This window comes from Carassius gibelio, chromosome B6, assembly GCF_023724105.1.
Source record: "Carassius gibelio isolate Cgi1373 ecotype wild population from Czech Republic chromosome B6, carGib1.2-hapl.c, whole genome shotgun sequence".
In the NCBI taxonomy this organism is placed as follows: domain Eukaryota; kingdom Metazoa; phylum Chordata; class Actinopteri; order Cypriniformes; family Cyprinidae; genus Carassius; species Carassius gibelio.
Genome location: NC_068401.1, coordinates 10,261,441 through 10,280,510, shown reverse-complemented (window position 1 = coordinate 10,280,510; position 19,070 = coordinate 10,261,441). Strand labels below are relative to the sequence as shown.

General features: G+C 38.7%; 1 protein-coding gene across 4 annotated transcripts in view; it reads left to right on the top strand.

The window, feature by feature from the left end:
- LOC127959382 (E3 ubiquitin-protein ligase HERC2) overlaps nt 1-19,070 on the top strand; it is a 56,745-nt gene that overhangs the window by 10,750 nt on the left and 26,925 nt on the right. For 3 of the 4 annotated variants that reach the window (XM_052558540.1, XM_052558537.1, XM_052558541.1), the window contains 27 exons: nt 7,529-7,670; nt 8,183-8,293; nt 8,422-8,593; nt 8,671-8,844; nt 9,061-9,249; nt 9,421-9,572; nt 11,730-11,887; nt 12,000-12,113; nt 12,200-12,451; nt 13,207-13,400; nt 13,489-13,689; nt 13,836-14,064; nt 14,505-14,629; nt 15,063-15,241; nt 15,357-15,541; nt 15,620-15,784; nt 15,988-16,173; nt 16,321-16,491; nt 16,581-16,684; nt 16,780-16,930; nt 17,006-17,220; nt 17,349-17,481; nt 17,613-17,740; nt 17,906-18,101; nt 18,183-18,313; nt 18,643-18,822; nt 18,923-19,059. In XM_052558540.1, coding sequence (XP_052414500.1) covers nt 7,529-7,670; nt 8,183-8,293; nt 8,422-8,593; nt 8,671-8,844; nt 9,061-9,249; nt 9,421-9,572; nt 11,730-11,887; nt 12,000-12,113; nt 12,200-12,451; nt 13,207-13,400; nt 13,489-13,689; nt 13,836-14,064; nt 14,505-14,629; nt 15,063-15,241; nt 15,357-15,541; nt 15,620-15,784; nt 15,988-16,173; nt 16,321-16,491; nt 16,581-16,684; nt 16,780-16,930; nt 17,006-17,220; nt 17,349-17,481; nt 17,613-17,740; nt 17,906-18,101; nt 18,183-18,313; nt 18,643-18,822; nt 18,923-19,059 — 4,474 coding nt within the window. The remainder of the gene's footprint in view (nt 1-7,528; nt 7,671-8,182; nt 8,294-8,421; nt 8,594-8,670; nt 8,845-9,060; nt 9,250-9,420; nt 9,573-11,729; nt 11,888-11,999; nt 12,114-12,199; nt 12,452-13,206; nt 13,401-13,488; nt 13,690-13,835; nt 14,065-14,504; nt 14,630-15,062; nt 15,242-15,356; nt 15,542-15,619; nt 15,785-15,987; nt 16,174-16,320; nt 16,492-16,580; nt 16,685-16,779; nt 16,931-17,005; nt 17,221-17,348; nt 17,482-17,612; nt 17,741-17,905; nt 18,102-18,182; nt 18,314-18,642; nt 18,823-18,922; nt 19,060-19,070) is intronic. The other variant, XM_052558538.1, reaches the window with a different exon arrangement.

Below are 19,070 nucleotides of genomic sequence, written 5' to 3'. Positions count from 1 at the left end.
CGCTATCGTAAACTCATTTACCATAGTAAAATAATTTTCTTTGCCTCTTTATTTTTGTATACTAAAACTTCAACTACATTGGTTGAAAATGAATAAAGGTTGAAATATTATATTAGAAGCTGTACTTATTTTTTTGTAAAGTTATCCAAAGGATTCATTAGCTAATCAAAAAAGGATCATTAGATTATTTATTGTAATAAAAATAATCGTTAGAGTAGTCGACTAATCGAAAAAATAATCGTTAGATTAGTTGACAGAAAAAATAATCGTTAGTTGCAGCTCAAATATATATATATATGAATCACCTGTTCAGAAATCCTTCCATAACAACACATGGAACACCGTCTTTCCCCAAAGAGACATTTAAGAGGGTTTATTCTCCAAATAAATCTAAACAAATATTGTTGCAGAAAAATGTGTTTAGAAATTGTGTATGGTCTCTTGTTCCAAGTTACCTCCCTGTCCACTGATTTTTGCCTCTCAAGAAAGCTGCAAAGCCTTCCAAGAAGTCAGTAAAGCCTTATGTCATGCTTGAGCTTTATTTAGGCTGAAACTTGAAAGTTAAGTTGCACGTAGGCCTGTCGCAATAATCAATATATCATTTGACTTATTGCTCAATATATGTACATGACCTCAATCATTTTTGGTGACGCAATATATCGGCCATAATATTTACTTAAAAATTTATGTCACCATGTTTTGTACATTCCACATGCACCTGTGTCTCTTTGCAGCTTCTCGTACATAACATGGTGTAGTCGTAAGGAGCTTGTTCAAATTTAAACAAAAAAAGTTTCATCTTCAGATTTGTTCTTGTTTATGGATATGTGCCTTTGTGCATGCAGACATCTGACTGCTTAGTAATGATTGTGTTTTTCAACATTAGTGTGCACCCTTTATTTACAGAAGAAGAAAAGAAAGTCTGGGAAAAATCTGTAGATGGGAAAATCTCCATACAAATTCGTTGTGCATTTTTCTTTTTTCTACTCGTTGATTTACTTTTTTAAGGTATCTAATTTGGATACTTAATTACCCTGATCTAAATATTCTCAGTAAGTAAACGTTTGTTGTAATTTGGAAGTGTGTAGGCCTTCTTGCATTTTATGCTGTTATATTATGATTTTATATTCAGTGGTATAAAATGGTCTTTAAAATGACAACAATATTGATTATCACAATTATTTCTGGGGCAATATATTGCACAACAAAACGTTGTTATCATGACAGGCCTAGTTGTGTGACAAAAATTCAATGTTTAGTTATTATTCAGGGCTCTGAACCAGTTCAAGGAATGAAAACGAAAACTGGAAAATGAACAAAATTTTGACAGGAACAGAAACTAAATTACATTTTATATTTCCGAACATAATCGGAAATTTAAAATGGCCATTTACCGGTTAATAACGTTATTTTATTGTTTAACATGAGCCTATACGCGACTTTTAAGTGTGTTTTTTTCACTCTCAAAACACTATCTTATACAAGTAGCGTTTTTTTTTTAACAATGCAACTTTTTAGAAAATCATAAACTTATGTCTTTTAAAGTGTTAATAGATAATTTCTTTTATTTAGTGGCCTACATTTGGTTTAGTTTTCATGGTTATTAATGCATGCAATTTCAGCAATGAAAATGTTTTCTAAAAAGAAAACAAATTGTTATCTTATCTCTTGTATATTTAGTATTGCTCTTTAATAAAGAATAATTTGTATACAATTAATCTATGGAATAATCTATGTAGAATACTTGATTACTAAAATAATCAATAGCTGCAGCCCTAATATGAAGCCTATGAAGGCAGTTAATCATATAATTGACACATTTATTGATCTAGTTTAACATATTAGTGACTTTTAATGGGCTTAAATTAATTTCTGTCAAACCTTTGTATCTGGCGTAGTGTAGGGAAAAATAATTGCTCAGATTCTAGATTTTATGAGCTTAATGTGAAGCACATGAAATTGTTTTTCTGTTGGGCTGTTCATTAATCTTAACTTCAGGTAGGAAGTGGTGATACAGAAGTTTGACTCTGCAGTTTAACCCAGAGTTGGGGGCAAACATAAGCAGAATTTTCTGTTCTGCCTGTAGCTGATTTACTGAGGCTGAGCAGAAGGTTAGAGACTGGTGGGAGATCTAGTTGTGATCTGTTTAGATGTTGAAAACGCTGCAGCACAGTGTCCACAGGGAATGGGTGGATACAGCCTCTCTGGCCCGGGATATAAAGCCTCCCTGAAACCTGAGCCATATACATGTTCCATTGAACAGCCGAGAGCTGGATTTGAGCTGAGCTGCCATAGTTGTGAATATATGAGAGAAAATATGAGGGTTGGAATGGGAGGAAGCAGAGAAATTAGAGGAAGGGGGAATGTTTATCCTGTCAGGTTTTCCTGTCTTTGGTGGGAAAGAGACATCAAAGATCATACATTGAGCTGAAGAGTATCATGGCCTATAGAAGGCCTGCTTCACAATATTTACACTCCAGCCACAGAGGTTCAGTTAAGAATAAAGCAGTGATCCACTCAAAAGGTCATGGACCATATTGATTTGTACTCCTGGAATGATGCGTTTTATAATTCTGGATGGGCTGTTTTGAGTTTATTGTTTTTTGTTGTTATTTTGTCAGTTTTTTCAATAAATAGTTAATCTAATAAAATTTCCTTAAATTATCTGGACTATCTAAAAATAGACATTATTTAATATATATATATATATATATATATATTAGTATTTCTGAATCTGATTGACCTTTTTCAGCGGTGCAATACTCCAGTAGTATCAACACTCTAACTGTAACAACAAGTGGAGTTATGCTATGTTATGTTAATTCCGTGAGCATAAACTGCAGAAGAACGATATACACTGAACAAAATTATAAACGCAACGCACTTGTTTTTGCCCCCATTTTTCATTAGCTGAACTCAAAAGCTTTTTCTATGTACACTAAAGGCCTATTTCTTTAAAATATTGTCCCAACTCTTTCTAAATTTGTGTTAGTGAGCACCTCCTTTGCCGAGATTAATCCAGTCACCTCACAGGTGTGGCATATCAAGATGCTGATTAGACAGCATGATTATTGCACAGGTGTGCCTTAGGCTACGTCTACTTTAATCCAGATGCATTTGAAAAAAAAAGCATTTTCATTTTAAAACGCTCTCCATCGACACTAGCATTTTCAGGCATTTTGCTAACTTTCTCATCCACGTTGAAACATCAGAAAACTTTACATTTGCTTTCTGCGCATGCGCAAACCCTCAAAAAAAGCTCACTGCAGATGATACACATGGAACAGACATGATACGTTTTTATGCAGATTTTCTGACAGGATTATTTTATGAAAGGAACCTGCCATTCAGTGACGCGTCCAAGTCGCACACACTCACGATCTGATCTGTGTCTGATCTAAAACGCAACTGCCCTCATGTTTTGCTGCAGATAGCAATTGCGAGTAAATTTGCTTTCACCTTTGCAGGACTGTGATATGAAGAGTGTACAAAGTAACACTTTTGTAGCAATATTGTGAAAGTGCATAGCACATAACATGCACAATACCAGTATAAACACTGATATCTGTTGGTATGATATGCGTCACATGACTAAAATTGCGTCATCTTTTTCAAAAGCCTTTGTTTTCACAGTCTACACCACAACGTGAAAAAGGCATTTTCAAATTCATCTACTTTGGAGAGCGTTTTCACAAAGCTCAGTTTTCCTTGACTAAAAACACTGTCTCAGTGTCGATTGAAGGCCAAAACAGAGAGAAAAAAAATTGCGTTTTCAAACTAAAATGTTTTAGTTTGGACAAGACCTTAGGCTGGCCACAATAAAAGGCCAAATGTGCAGTTTTATCACACAGCACAATGCCACAAATGTCGCAAGTTTTGAGGGAGTGAGGGAGTAATTGGCATGCTGACTGCAGGGATGTTCACTAGAGCTTTTGCCCATGAATTGAATGTAAATTTCTTTACCATAAGCCATCTCCAAAGGTGTTTCAGAGAATTTGGCAGTACATCCAAACGGCCTCACAACCGCAGACCACGTGTAACCACATCAGCCCAGGACCTCCACATCCAGCATCTTCACCTCCAAGATAGTCTGAGACCAGTCAGCCGGACAGCTGCTGCACCAATCGGTTTGCATAACCAAAGCATTCGAAGGTTTATGGTATATGGGAGAGGTGTTCTCTTCATGGATGAATACAGAGCAGATGGCAGACAGCGTGTATGGTGTCGTGTGGGTGAGAGGTTTGCTGATGTTAACATTGTGGATCGAGTGGCCCATGGTGGCTGTGGGGTTATGGTATGGGCAGGTGTATGTTATGGACAAAGGACACTGGCACATTTTATTGATGGCATTTTGAATGCACAGAGATACCATGATGAGATCCTGAGACCCATTGTTGAGCAATTCATCCACGACCATCCCATTATGTTGCAGCATGATAATGCACAGCCTCATGTTGCAAGGATCTGTGCACAATTCCTGGAAGCTGAAAACATCTCAGTTCTCGCATGGCCAGCATACTCACTGGACATGTCACCCATTCAGCATGTTTATGATGCTCTGGATTGGCGTATACGACAGCGTGTTCCAGTCCCTGCTAATAACCAGCAACTTCACACAGCCATTGAAGAGGAGTGGACCAACATTCCACAGGGCACAATCACAACCATTTTAATCGTCTATAATTTTGTTCAGTGTATAAAGATAGCGCCTATTTGAAAGCTTTTAAGACGTTTTCAGAGAAGTGAGCTCCAGGCTGACAGCAGCCGTCCAGAGCTCATATATCCACCAAGAACCGCTTTATCTCGGCCAGTCTTTGGGAATTTGCTGCTGACTCTTTATGTAGATGATGTTAAACAAGGTTTAATTCATTTTGGTTATATTAAATGGGCAATCTTTGGACTTATTAATCTGTTACTTGTTCCAGGAGAAGTCAATTTGGCTTTAGGAAAAAGTTAAGTTTCATATCTTTATATTTTTATGTAAATAAATCCTATGTTAACTAGAGTGCTGTATATGTCTGTGGTGAGTGGGGCGGGGGCTGAGAGCGGTGGGAACGGAGCGAGGCCGGTGGAGTGATTTGGAAATGAGTGACACCTGCTCCACTCACCGGTCTCGCGTCCCACGGAGGAGATCGGAAGGATACAAAAGAGGAGAGACGAACAGTGAAGGACGAGAAAGGACCAGGCTTGGGCTTTATTTTGTGTTTGGTTTTTGTTTGTGTGCGGCAGTCATCCACGAGGGGCTGTTGTGCTGTTTTGGTGTTTATTTCATCATTAAAGATTTATTTGGAAGTCCACTGGTTCCCGCCTCTTTCTTCCCAAGATTATGAAGTTTGTAAAGTGTTACAATGTGGTATTTGGTATTGTGAAAGGGTCTGTTAGTGATTATAATTTCATCTTCAGAGAAAGTTACATTATTACGATTGTCTTTTGAGTGAGTTACAAGGACTTTTATATTGAAAGGGACTGAAACAAGGACATTATTGTTGCTTTAAACAGCCTTATGAGATGCAACCATAGGGACACAGCCAACAAGTCCGCTGTCATGGGAAATCCTCTTAACTGTTTAAAGTACGAAGACAAAGATATTGCTTTCCTCAGTGGATATTCAAACTGATCTTGATTTATGGATATAAGATCGGCCTGACGAATGAATATAAGATGCAATTAAAAGACTCTCTCAAGCAATCTCTCTCATAATACTAGTCTCTACATGATACAATGAGCTGCAATGAAGCAACTCAACGTTCTTTCTTTTCTAGTTCTAAAGTGATGTTTTTGATTTAGTAACAGAAGCTTAGACTTAACTGTTAAACTGTCACAACAAGACTTGAATCTGTGGTGAAAAGAAGTAGTTCTGCACAAAAGTGGATTTAAAAGGCACTCTTGTTGTTGTCTCTTTTTTTATTTACACACTTGTACTGTTGAACTGTGTTGTATAAACCCAGTATCTCAATAAATTATATCGCATGGCTACTCGTGATATTGCTGCTACGTACATGGATATATTTAATATATAATATAACTACATTTGAATGGGATTTAAGCAGTGATTATCTTTTTACACAGTAGCTTATACAATCTTTCATAGACATACAAGCGCAATATATTAAAATTACTTCTGTATATATTTATATATTATTAAGATACTCAAGCAAGTGGCAAAACTTAAATGCAGCCTGCAGTCTTCATTTCTTAGGTTAAAAGGTAGTAGGCTATCACAAACATTTTAAATTAAAACTTACCATTGACCGAAACAGCCGTCTCATGCCTTTTCTTTTGCATTACGTCCTTATTACAATCCTACTGGTCATACATTTTTTCTTACTCCACGAATGTCATCTATGTTGCCGTAGCGTAGCCTATTTAAAAATATGCATTCGAACATGACGTGAAATATCCGTAATCGAACTATAAATAAAATATGTTTTTTTAAAATGCCATGTGTAGCGAATTTTTTACAGTCTATGATTAGACCGTTTGTTTTTTATTTTATTCTTTGCCATCTTATCCAGTAGAGGGCACTCTAGACGTATTGTAGCGTAGGCCCATGACCAAATCGAGCGAATAAAAGCTAGTAGCCAGGCACGTGTGATCCGAACGTGTGTTTTCCACCACGGGGAACATTGTAAATAAAAACAGAGCCGCACTTAATCCAGATCAAGTTGATAGACTGGTGTTTCTTGCAAACAATATTAAGAAATTAATTAGGCTAGGCTATATGCCTTACTCCTGCTGCTGTTTAAGTTGTCACGTTATTGTGTGTGCCTGTTCTGAATCAATTTTTTTTCTTTTTTCATTTAGCCTAATGTTGTGGGATATGCATAGTGGCACTTCATATAAGTTGATATTCTAAGTTGATAACTTGCTGTTTCAGACATTAAGTAAAAAAAAAAAAAAAAAATCCAGATAGTCCTGCTTATGACTCACTGTTAATACATTTGTGATTGAATCTCCATTAGGCTACGGTGTTGTTGTTTTTTATGCACGGGGGGGGGGGGGGGGGGGCACATAGATATTCGAATATATTCGAATACATTACATGATATTTGATATCTGTTGGAATTAGATTCTTCTCAAAAGTGACAGCCCTAACCCCCATTGCTAAAAAGCTGTCTTTAGGTTTAGGTACTTTTTTGCATTTAGGTTGTAGTAAAACCTGGAATCGAACGCTTCTACCTGGACTAACTCTGAGCAAGAAAAGGAAGTAAAATTGTGTCTCAATTAGACACAGCTTTTAAAAAAATCTTGAATATTTTTAACTTGATACGACATTAAATGTAATGTTCAGGGGAATGTGTTAAAAAGAAACCGCGTGCCGTGAGATGTGATGCAGAAGCCAAATATCTCTTGCCTGAATGCGGCTGTGAAGATGGTGCTTTTGATCAGAGAAATGAAAATAAAGATGTAACTTCATTATAAAAATCTATTGACATTGCAGACCGCCTGGTAGCCAAAGCACTGCATGATAATGGAAGCCTTACAACGTAATTATATTCACACTCATTAATTGTTTGTGGCATCTCAGGTGATGATGCAGACCTGTGCAGTGAGTTACTGCAGGAGTCTCTGGACGCTCTGCGGGCTCTCCCAGAAGCTACACTGTTTGATGAGGGCACAGTGTCGCCCGTCTGGCTGGAGGTGGTCGAGAGGGCTACCAAATTCCTCAGGTTTGCCAGTCATTCACTTTCACTATTCCCAAATGCAGAAGTAGTAATATTAATTCCTGTGTAGTAATTTTTTATCTATTTTAACTAGAAAACTTGCATCAAGATACAGTACACCAAGATTGCATTTCATTTAATTTATTTAACCAAAAATACAGTTACATTTTATTGCAATTAATTTAATTGTTTACATTTTTTAATATATATTTTTAAAATGTGTTTTATTCCTGTGGGGGCAAAGATGAATTTTCGGCAGGCTTTACTAGTCTTCAGTGTCAGATGATCTTTCAGAAATCATTCTAATGTGCTGATTTGCTGCCCAAGAAACATTTCTTATTTTTATTAGTTGAAAACTAATAAAAATAACTTTACAAAAAAATTATTCACTGTAACTTTTGATCAGTTTAAAGTGACCTTGCTAAATTAGTATTAATTTCCTACTTTATTATTTTTTCATGCAAACTGATCATAAATCTACACTGCTTTTAAGCTCATTTTACTCTGTTGTTTTTCAGTGACATTCATGGAATTGCCAGTGGAAAAGCGCCCAGTAACATTCCCCTGCAGGATCAGCACCTGGCCCTGGCCATCCTTCTGGAGCTTGCAGTGCAGCGAGGAACTCTCAGGTATTCAGCATGATGTTTCATATGACCACTGTTCAAAATTCCTTTTGATAAAATGATCAAAATTACTCTGTAGAGTCGTATTCATAAATACTCAATCTCACTTTTTCATGCGATTTTTTGTGTTTTAGTCAGCTGCTGTCTGCAGTTTTGCTGCTGCTGAGGCTCTGGGACAGTGGAACCAGAGAAATGGATAATGAGCGCTCGACCCAGGGCACCAGCGCCCCCTTACTGCCCCTCCTGCAGCGCTTCCAGAACATCCACAGCAGTAAGGAGGAGCCTGTTCCTGAAGAGGAGATTGAGGTGAGATTGAATTCTTGAATCATTTTTATAACTGCACTGTTCTTCCTGGTTTTATGTTTCACTACTTATGTTCTCAGATCCTTTCGGCCCCTCTGAGCCCAAATGAGAGTTTTCTGCGCTACCTTACACTGCCTCAAGATAATGACCTGGCCATTGATCTGCGGCAGACAGCTGTAGTCATCATGGCACACTTGGACCGCCTGTCGGCCCCATGCAGCCCCCCGCAGTGCAGCTCACCCACCTCTAACAAGGTACTACATGCAACATTGTGCACTGACATTTTATTTTGCCCGTGTGAGTCCCACTTTCATTGTTTGTGTTGGAGCTGCTTATTGACTCTAGAGCACAATGAATCTCTAGGAAGCCCCAGGGAACTCTTGTTTGTGGTTATGATCTATAATCCCTCTTTGAGGAAAGCAAAATCATTCTTCACAGAGCTCAATCTCTTCTTGTCTTTCTTCTTTCAGAGTACTCTGCAGGAGGTGATTGGTTGGGGTCTGCTTGGATGGAAACCTTACGCTAATGTGAATGGACCAATTCAGTGCAAGGCACTGTCAAACCTGGGCGTCACACAGATTGTCTGCTCAGAGAAGGGTTTCCTCATCTTGACCATCACTGGTGCCGTCTACACACAAAACTACAAAAGCACTACGCTAGTGAGTCCCTCATTTTGTTAGCTGTATGCTATGTTATTGTTGTTTTGTCTCACAGACTTTAGAGATTAATGTAAATGTGTGTGTGTGTGTATAGCTGTTTCTGACCAAGAACTTCTCTTTATTTTTCTACTTTTGATTTGTGCACTGAACTAACCTGTTATTTCCTGTTAGGCCCCTATGCTAGTCCACGCATTGTCATCCAGGAAAATAATGGAGCTTGCAGCTCACCCGGATGGGCAGCACTACTTGGCACTTTCAGTCAATGGGGAGGTGTTCTCATGGGGTTGTGGAGATGGAGGCAGGCTAGGACATGGAGACACTACGTAAGAGCACACCAAAATCATCAAACTTCCAATCTCATCTTTCAAACCCAAATACTGTATATGCACAACAGTTCAGAAGTTTCAGGTAGATACGATTTTTAAAATGTTTACAATGCTTACCAAGGCTGCATTTATGTTAAAAAAAATATAGAAAATGGTTAATATTGTGAAATATTATTACAATTAAAAATGTCCAGTTTTTCTTTATATTGCATTGTGTTTACTTTAAAACCTAGCTTTGACATTACAGAAATAAACCGATTTTTTTATATTTCAGAAGTTATTCTATTGTACTGATTTCTTGTTGTTATCAGTGCACTTATAAATATTTTTGTGGAATCTGTGCCTTTTTATAGAACAATTTACTTTGAATAGAATTTTCATATTTTTTTTAGACAGGAAGAGCAAAGTAGAAAAACATTTGTTCTCACCGCAGGTGACGTTTTCGAGCCTACATGCTCTTCATCAGACAACAGACAACACATCAAGAGTTCAGCCCTTAAATACAAGCACAACCTAGATCACATGATCACCCACATGACCAAAAAAAAAAACATACAAGGGCTATCAAAAAATCACCTAACATATTGTTTATAAACATAAAACATAAAAGTGAAAACAAATGAATTACATTTCCATTACATTTATTCATTTAGCAGACTCTTTTATCCAAAGCGACTTACAGATGAAGACAGTGGAAGCAATCAAAAACAACAAAAAGAGCAATGATATATAAGTGCTATAACAAGTCTCAGTTAGGTTAACACAGTACACGTAGCATGGGATTTTAACTAATATAATAAATAAAAAGAAAACAGAAAAAAAAAAAAAAAAAAAAGAATAGAGCAAGAGTAATTAATAGCATTAATTACAAATGCTAAACAAATATATCAAAAGATACCAGACTGGAAAAAATGTGAATGAACAATATCTCTCACACATATATATATATATATACTCCCTGACAAAAATCATGTCGCCTGTCCAAGTTGTAGGAACAACAAATAATAACTTGACTCATTTGTAATCAGAAGTGGCTTATTATGAAAGGCAAAGGCCTCTAGATTATGCTTATTTTAACAAAATAAAATCTTATCATGCCTTTACTTTTAATTATTTAATTAGGACAGAAAGGTCAGACTTTGCCTATACAAAAGTATTGTCACTTAACAGAAATAATGTACAGTACAGAGCATGAAGTCTTGGTGCAGTGGAAAAAGAATTAATATTGTCTATCACTCCCATGAGCTTGGAGGACTGCATCCATACCTCTCTGCAATGACTCAAATAACTGACTCCTCTGAAATGGCAAAGAAAGCATTCTTGCAGGACTTCCAGAGTTCATCAAGATTCTTTGGTTTCATCTTCAATGCCTTCTCCTTCATCTTACCCAACATTACTCAATAATGTTCATGTCTGGTGACTGGGCTGGCCAATCCTGGAGCACCTTGACATTCTTTGCTCTCGGGAACTTTGATATGGAGGCTGAAGTATGAGAAGGAGCGCCATCCTGCTGAAGAATTTGCCCTCTCTTGTTGTTTGGAATGTAATGGGCAGCAAGAATGTCTTGATACCTCAGGCTGTTGATGTTGCCATCCACTTTGCAGATCTCTGGCAAGCCCCCATACTGAATGTAACCCCAAACCATGATATTTCCTCCACTGAACTTGACTGTTTTCTGTGTGAATCTTGGGCTCATGCTAGTTCCAGTAGGTCTTCTGCAGTATTTGCTACTATTGGGATGCAGTTCAATAGATGATTCATCGGAAAAATCAACCTTCTGCCACTTTTCCAAAGTCCATCCTTCCTGCAAGCTGTGGGCCTTGGCAAATGCAACACAATTTTTTGCTGTCTTCTGTTTGATGCTGGTTTCTGAGCACTAATTCGGCCATTGAGACCACTGCTTGAGAGAATTCAAAAAACTGTTGTAGATACAGGGGTTTTTGGTGACCAGTTCTTATGTAGCTCTACTCTGACCTGGGCCTGTCAACTGAACTGCTGGGGTTCTTCTTCTACACACCTGAGAATGTTAATTACAGTATTTGACCAGTCAAAACCAACCATTGTACTATGCAATTTAAAAACAATATAGTTCTTTGTATTCTTTGTATGCAAAGAATCACACAACATAAAGCGTGTTTACTTGTGCTTCTACAGGTATTTAGAGGAACCCACCATGATTGCAGTATTCTCAGGGAGGCCGGCAGGGAAGCAAGTTATTCACATCGCGTGTGGCAGCACGTACAGCGCAGCGATCACAGCAGACGGAGAGCTGTACACATGGGGCCGAGGAAACTACGGCAGGCTAGGCCACGGTAACATCTCCAGTATAAATCCAGTTAAAATCCACTGCTGTTTATAACAAGACATATATATATAATCTTACTACAGGACACAGTTAAATGATGCTTGCTTGCTTTTCTGAAGGCTCTAGTGAGGACCAGACAACTCCCATGCTGGTAACTGCTCTGAAGGGGCTTAAGGTCATCTATGTGGCATGTGGAAGTGGAGATGCTCAGACCCTCGCTGTGACTGAGAATGGTATACATCTCATAAAGGCACATTCAGAAGTGGTTTTAAGATAATGTAAGAATGGCATGATCATTTCTCTCACGTGCTCTTTACAGGTCAGGTTTGGTCATGGGGTGATGGTGACTATGGTAAACTCGGTCGTGGGGGTAGTGATGGATGCAAAACGCCAAAACTTGTGGAGAAGTTACAGGATTTGGATATGGTGAAGGTGTGCTGTGGGAGCCAGTTCTCCGTAGCTCTCACTAAAGATGGACAAGTGTACACTTGGGGCAAAGGAGACAATCAGAGACTTGGCCACGGCACTGACGAACACGTCCGCTATCCCAAACTGCTCGACAGTCTACAAGGTTCAGTGTTTTCAGGAATTGCGTTTTCACAACATACACATTTCAGGTTGTCGAAATCTGAAGGCAAAGTCAACATGACATTTAATATATTTTATAACATGTTCCACATCTAATATTGAAAAGTTCCTCATTGTGAATGTTTAATTCACATATTATTCCAAAGAAGGAAAACCATTTAGTTTTCTTTCATTGAAATGTTACCGTGTTGTTATTGTTAACTAAAACTGTTCAAATGCATTTTCAATTAAATAAAGCTGATATTAAATATTAGAAAACGAAAACTATATAAAAACTAGTATACATCAACATCGCATAAAAAATTACTAATATTTTAATTAAGATAAAAAAATAACATAAATGTATGTATAAAAGCTAGTTTAAAATATTAATAAATAAACACTATAGCCGCATAAGTAATTCTAAAATAACGAAATAGAACAACAACATAACAAAACAATTTGCCTATTTGAACAAAAAAATATTTAAATATTTAAAAAATATATTTAGGCATTTGTACAATCCAGATTTAATAAATTCCAGATGGATCAAATCAAGTCTCTCCCTACATTTTTTTGCCCATGGAATATTGACTTTTTTCACTTGTAAATGCTACATTATGGAAGCAAAATGGCATATCAAGTTGACTTTATCAACACATACATTTCAAAATATGGCTTATTTCAACTCTGTCACCAGTTTTCATCAATTTTTTAATCTGAAGTCTGCTTTTAACATTTAATTCTTTGTCAATTCAGGTAAGAGGGTGGTGGATGTAGCAGTTGGCTCTACACACTGCCTGGCCCTCACAGAAGAAGGAGAGGTGCACAGTTGGGGCAGTAATGATAAACTTCAGCACTTTGACACGCTCTTCTCCAATAAGAAGCAGCCTAAAGCCCTGCCAGGCCTTAATTCTAAACACATAATAGGGATCTCCTGTGGCCCTGGCCAGGTATAACCTGTCTTTCACCAGAATGTAATTCATTGTATGCTGCTTTTGACTGCATACTACTTATATTTTGTAATATTCTGTTTTTCAGAGTTTTGCATGGTCGTCATGCTCTGAGTGGTCCGTAGGGCTCCGTGTACCATTTGTGGTGGACGTGTGCACAATGACGTTCGACCAGCTGGACCTGCTGCTTCGGCAGGTCAGTGAGGGCATGGACGGCAGCTCTGATTGGCCACCGCCGCAGGAGAAAGAGTGCATGGTTGTGGCCGCTCTCAACCTGCTCAGATTACAGGTCAGTTGTCTAAAATTTTAGGCTTCTGACTGCCATATAATTGAAAAAATTTACATTGATTTATTCCAAGATACCAGTTTGAATAGTATGTCCTCCTAAAAGCATAATTCATCTTGAATATTGTCATTGTATTCTATCTCTTCCAGCTCCATGCAGCCATCAGTAACCAGGTGGACCCTGAGGAGCTAGGTTTGGGCTTGGGAAGCGGGCTGCTTAATAACCTCAAGCAGACAGTGGTGACGCTGGCCAGCAACGCTGGGGTTTTAAACACTGTGCAGGTGGCTGCCCAGGCCGTGCTCCAGAGTGGCTGGTCAGTGCTACTGCCCACTGCAGAGGAAAGAGCGAGAGCCCTTTCCTCACTGCTGCCCAATGCAGGTCAGTTTATAAATAACTAAGTTCTACTACCGTATTTTTCGGACTATAAGTCGCATCAGTCCAAAAATACGTCATGACGAGGAAAAAAACATATATAAGTCTCACTGGACTATAAAGGCCTGTTCGCACCAAGAATGATAACTATAAAGATAACGATATTAGCACCATCACCAGTGAACGATATTGTTTGTGTATTCTAAGCAGACGCGAGTCTGCTGTTTTAAATTCTCAATCTCATTATAGCACGATTGATTTTGATTGGTTGGCAATGTATTTATCGTTCATCAGAGACAAAAAAAAGTGCAGCAACTGGCTGGTTTACATCTGGTAACATCTGTGGATAAATCATCTTTAAAAAACAAAACAAAAAAACAAGCAGTCAATGTCATGTTTGTTTCTATCACAGCATTTATGGTTAAAAACATTTCTGTATTTTTTAGCATCTGCTAATGAGATGAGTGTAAGTCCTGGCCGTCGCTTCATGATCGACCTCTTGGTTAGTAGTCTGATGGCCGACGGAGGGCTGGAGTCTGCTTTGAATGCTGCCATCACGGCTGAGATCCAGGTCAGCATGTTTTATTCATTAGACACTTCATCATTTATTCACCCTCCATGCATTGTATCTCCAACATTTAACAGAGCACTGCCAAAAACCAGACAGAGGAAACTGATTCATGACCCCTGAGGGAAAAGTGTCAAAAATCATTTCAGTTTTAAATGATTGTGTTATGTGTTATTTTAAACGTGTTAAACTCTGTTATTTATATATCTCTTTGTTTAATTTTTGTTTTGTTGTTTTTATTTTGTTTTGTTTTTTATTTTATTTTGGTTTTAGTTTTGTTTTTAGTTTAGTTTGGTGTTTTGTTTTTTATTTTATTTTGGTTTGTTTTTTAGTTTAGTTTTGTTTGGTTTGTTGTTTTTTTATTTAGATTTTTTGCGCTGTTTTAGTTTTGTTTTGACATTCCAATTAACTACTTTCTCTGCATTTCTTTTATTAGGATATCGAGGCTAAAAAAGAAGCACAGAAAGAGAAGGAGATCGATGAGCAGGAAGCCAGTGCCTCTTCTCTGCATCGCTGTCGCACCACACTGGACAAAGACCTGATCAACACCGGCATCTATGAGTCAACAAACAAGCAGAGCCTTCCATTGGTCCAGCTGGTCCAACAACTGCTCAGGTAATGCAGTGATTCACTTTTCAATGCATGAAACTTAAAGATGGCTTTAGAAAACTCTTAATCAACTGAACGTCATAGCCTTTAGTAACACTCTTCTTTGTGTATTATTCTGTAGAAACATTGCTTCACAGACTATAGCTCGTCTTAAGGATGTGGCACGACGAATCTCAAACTGCCAAGACACGGAGCAGGTCAGCAAGGAGCGCTCGGCCTCTCTGGACCTACTGCTGCGCTTTCAGAGGCTGTTGGTCTGCAAGCTGTATGTGGGGGTCAGTGGCACTGTGGGTGTGGGAGGATACAGTAAGTAGAAGAACTTAATTTTTCAGGGATTTTGTTAAGGTTTGAGCATTCAGTCAACCCTATCTCTTATTGTCACAGCTTTGAGTAACTCAGAGATTCTGGGAGTGGGGTCTCTTTTGAAGAAGTACATGGCTTTGCTGTGCACACACATTGGAGATATCCTTCCTGTTGCCACCAGCATTGCCCTCAACAGTCATCGTCACTTTGCAGAGGTGGCACGTGTCCTTGAGGGAGATCTCACAGGTAAAAATGTTACTATGTTAAATTCACCAAATTTAATTTAAAGCTTTAGGATGATTCTAGCATTGAAGGAATAAATTCATCTAAAAATGACAATACCGTTATATGTATATTAATGTCATTCCAAACATATGTGATGCTTTTTAATTTCTGAGGTCTCTGAAGGCATTTTTAATTGCAAAGCATCCTGTTTCTTCATTCCCCAGGTGTTTTGATGCCAGAGTTGATTGTCTCCATCGTGTTACTGCTGACCCGTGATGCTGGCCTGATGCAGGAGACTGGATCCATTCCTCTCCTCGCCGCTCTTCTGGAGCACGTGGACCGTTTTAACCATCTCTCCCCTGGAATGGAGAGAGATGATAATGAGGATCTCGCCTGGCCTGGACTCATGGGTATGAGACAGATTAATCCACACACCTCCTTCATAACCAAGACGGTCTGACTGCTTAATTGAGTAATGTTTCAATCCAGTATGAATATATTTATGTATTAAAAAAAAGAAAGAAAGATCTTATAGTAAAAGAATTCTTTCTTTGAAGGATTCTTTTTCAATGGGTCAAGCTCAAAGAACAACGAGGAAGTGTCGCTTATCCGCAAAGCTGACCTGGAGAATCATAACAAAGATGGCGGTTTCTGGACTGTCATTGAAGGGAAGGTCTATGACATCAAAGACTTCCAGACGCAAACTTTAACTGGGAACAGCATCCTCGGTATAACAACATTACTCAAATGACTAAAACCTTTTACTTTGTTTTCAAATAAAAAGTTTTCTAAGTTTATTCACTGTTTCCCCTCACAGCCCAGTTTGCTGGAGAAGACCCTGTAGTAGCTTTAGAGGCCGCTCTCCAGGTTGAAGACACAAGGGAATTCATGCAAGCTTTCTGTGTGGGACAATACATGGAGGTCTGCGTGTCTTTTGTTTTATAGATTCAAATTGCTTTCTTCTCAAATTGTTTGGACTTCATGTTGGTCTTCTTTTTTTGGCTGTCTTTCTCCAGCCCAACCAGGAAATGGTGACAACTCCTGACCTGAGCAGTCTGTCCTCACCTCTGATAGATGCTGAAAGGAACCTTGGTCTGCTACTGGGACTGCATGCCTCATATCTGGCTATGAGCACCCCTCTCTCCCGCATTGAAATAGAATGTGCCAGTGAGTCCATTTTTTTAGCTTGTAATATTGCAAACGTTTCAGTGGTATGTCAATAAAAAACCTTGTACCTTCCAGAATGGCTCCAGTCGTCAATTTTCTTTGGTGGTCTTCAGACGAGTCAGATCCACTATAATTATAATGAGGAGAAGGATGAGGACCACTGCAGCTCTCCTGGGACCACCACACCAGACAAAGCCAAACTCTACTGCCGCAGAATCACCCTGAGTGATCACGCCCAGCCCTTCCTGCAGGCCATCGCTGACAACAACACCCAGGACCACACTGTGAAGGTCATACACAGAGAGAGACTATCACTGATTTGTCTCTTTATTTAGTATAATTTATTCCTAATATTTGACTGTCATTTTGATTATTACAGATCATGCATAATTGTTGGATTCTTTCTTATTTGCTACAGGACTTTCTATGCCAAATCGAGCGGTGCTGTAAACAGTATCATCTCATCACTCCCATCACTTTTCCGCCTGAACATCCTGTAGAGGAAGTGGGCCGCCTGCTGCTCTGCTGCCTTCTCAAGCACCATGACCTTGGTAACTTAAAAAGTGCTGGTTTTATGGCTTCTCTGTATTTCTGATTTCTGAAATCCTGCTCTGTGCACTTGTCAAAAACTCTAGACGGAGTTGTCAAGTGTTATTGGTATAATTTCTGTTTTCTTATACAGGTCATGTCGCCCTCTCACTTGTTGATCAGTGTGCCTTGGGTGTGGACCAGGGGAAACAGAGGTCCCTCCCTAAATCTGTGATTGATGTGTGTCGAATGGTGTACCAGGCCAAATGTTCTTTGATAAAAGTGAGCGTAATAATATATGTGATAAAATGTAATTTAGTAATAACATACACTTAGCACTGTAGCTTTATAATTTAATACATGGTTATGCCAGGTGTTAATGGGGTTGGAGTGTGATGATGATTTCTTTGACCCCCCACTCTCTGATCTTTCCCCAATCTGCTACAGACGCACCAGGAGCAAGGCCGCTCTTATAAGGAGGTGTGCGCCCCAGTGATCGAGAGGCTGCGTTTCCTGTTCAATGAGCTCCGGCCTGCTGTCAGCAATGACCTGTCCATTGTGTCCAAACTGAAGCTGCTGAGCTCTCAGCCTCGCTGGAAAAGGATCACGCAGAAACTGATCAGAGACCGCCGCAAAAAGAGAGGTGACTAATAGTTCTTTTAAATGTGAATGTGTAAAAGCATGTTCAGTTTATAATTCTAGCATGTTTTGCTTATTGTCTCAGTGCCTAAGAAATCAGAGTCCGCTGATTTGGAGGAGGACAAGATGGAGAGGGAAGGGACCAATGAGGAGCTGCCTGCTCCAATCAGTCCCGCCCCTGTGGACAAGAAACAAACCACTGTCAGATCCCCAAAGGTTTGCTGTTGTCCATTTATCCTCAGTATTCTCTCTCTACTGCTTGATTTGGGGATTTACTTTTTGTTCGGCGTACACTTGTCTTTACTAGTTTATTAACTAGGTTTACTATTTGTAAACTTATTTTCTTACTAGTTCATTATTTATTAACATTTTAATGGTTTAATAGTGTCTCTGTGCGTTAATAAATTTGACATGTCTTTACTGAGGAGCTTTTGTTTATGATTATACAATTAATTTGAATTACTGTAAAGCATGTCACGTAATTCATTCTATTACATTTCTTTATTTGATTAACAGCCTTGTTCATTTTCTTCTCCTTTATCTAGCAGCAGGATAAGTGGCAGCCTCTACTAAGCACCATAGGCAGTGTTCAGAAGTACCGCTGGTTAAAGCACAGCGTTCAGGGCTCCTTCTCTCAGTCCAGCCTCATGAGCGCCATCGTTGAGTTTGCTTTGAAAGAGGAACCGCTGGATGTGGAGAAGATGAGGAAGTGCCTTCTTAAACAGGTAGTTAAAATGTTTTGTGTTGTCTAAAAAGGTAGTTATTAACATAAAATGGACCTGTAAATGACAGTATTTAACTCCTAACAATAACTCCTGTGTACAGTTGGAGCGAGCTGAGGTCCGGCTGGAGGGTATAGATACTATGTTGAAGCTGGCATCCAAAAACTTCCTCCTGCCTTCCGTACAGTACGCCATGCTCTGTGGTTGGCAGAGAGTCATACCTGAAGGGACCAATATTGGGCAAGTTTAAA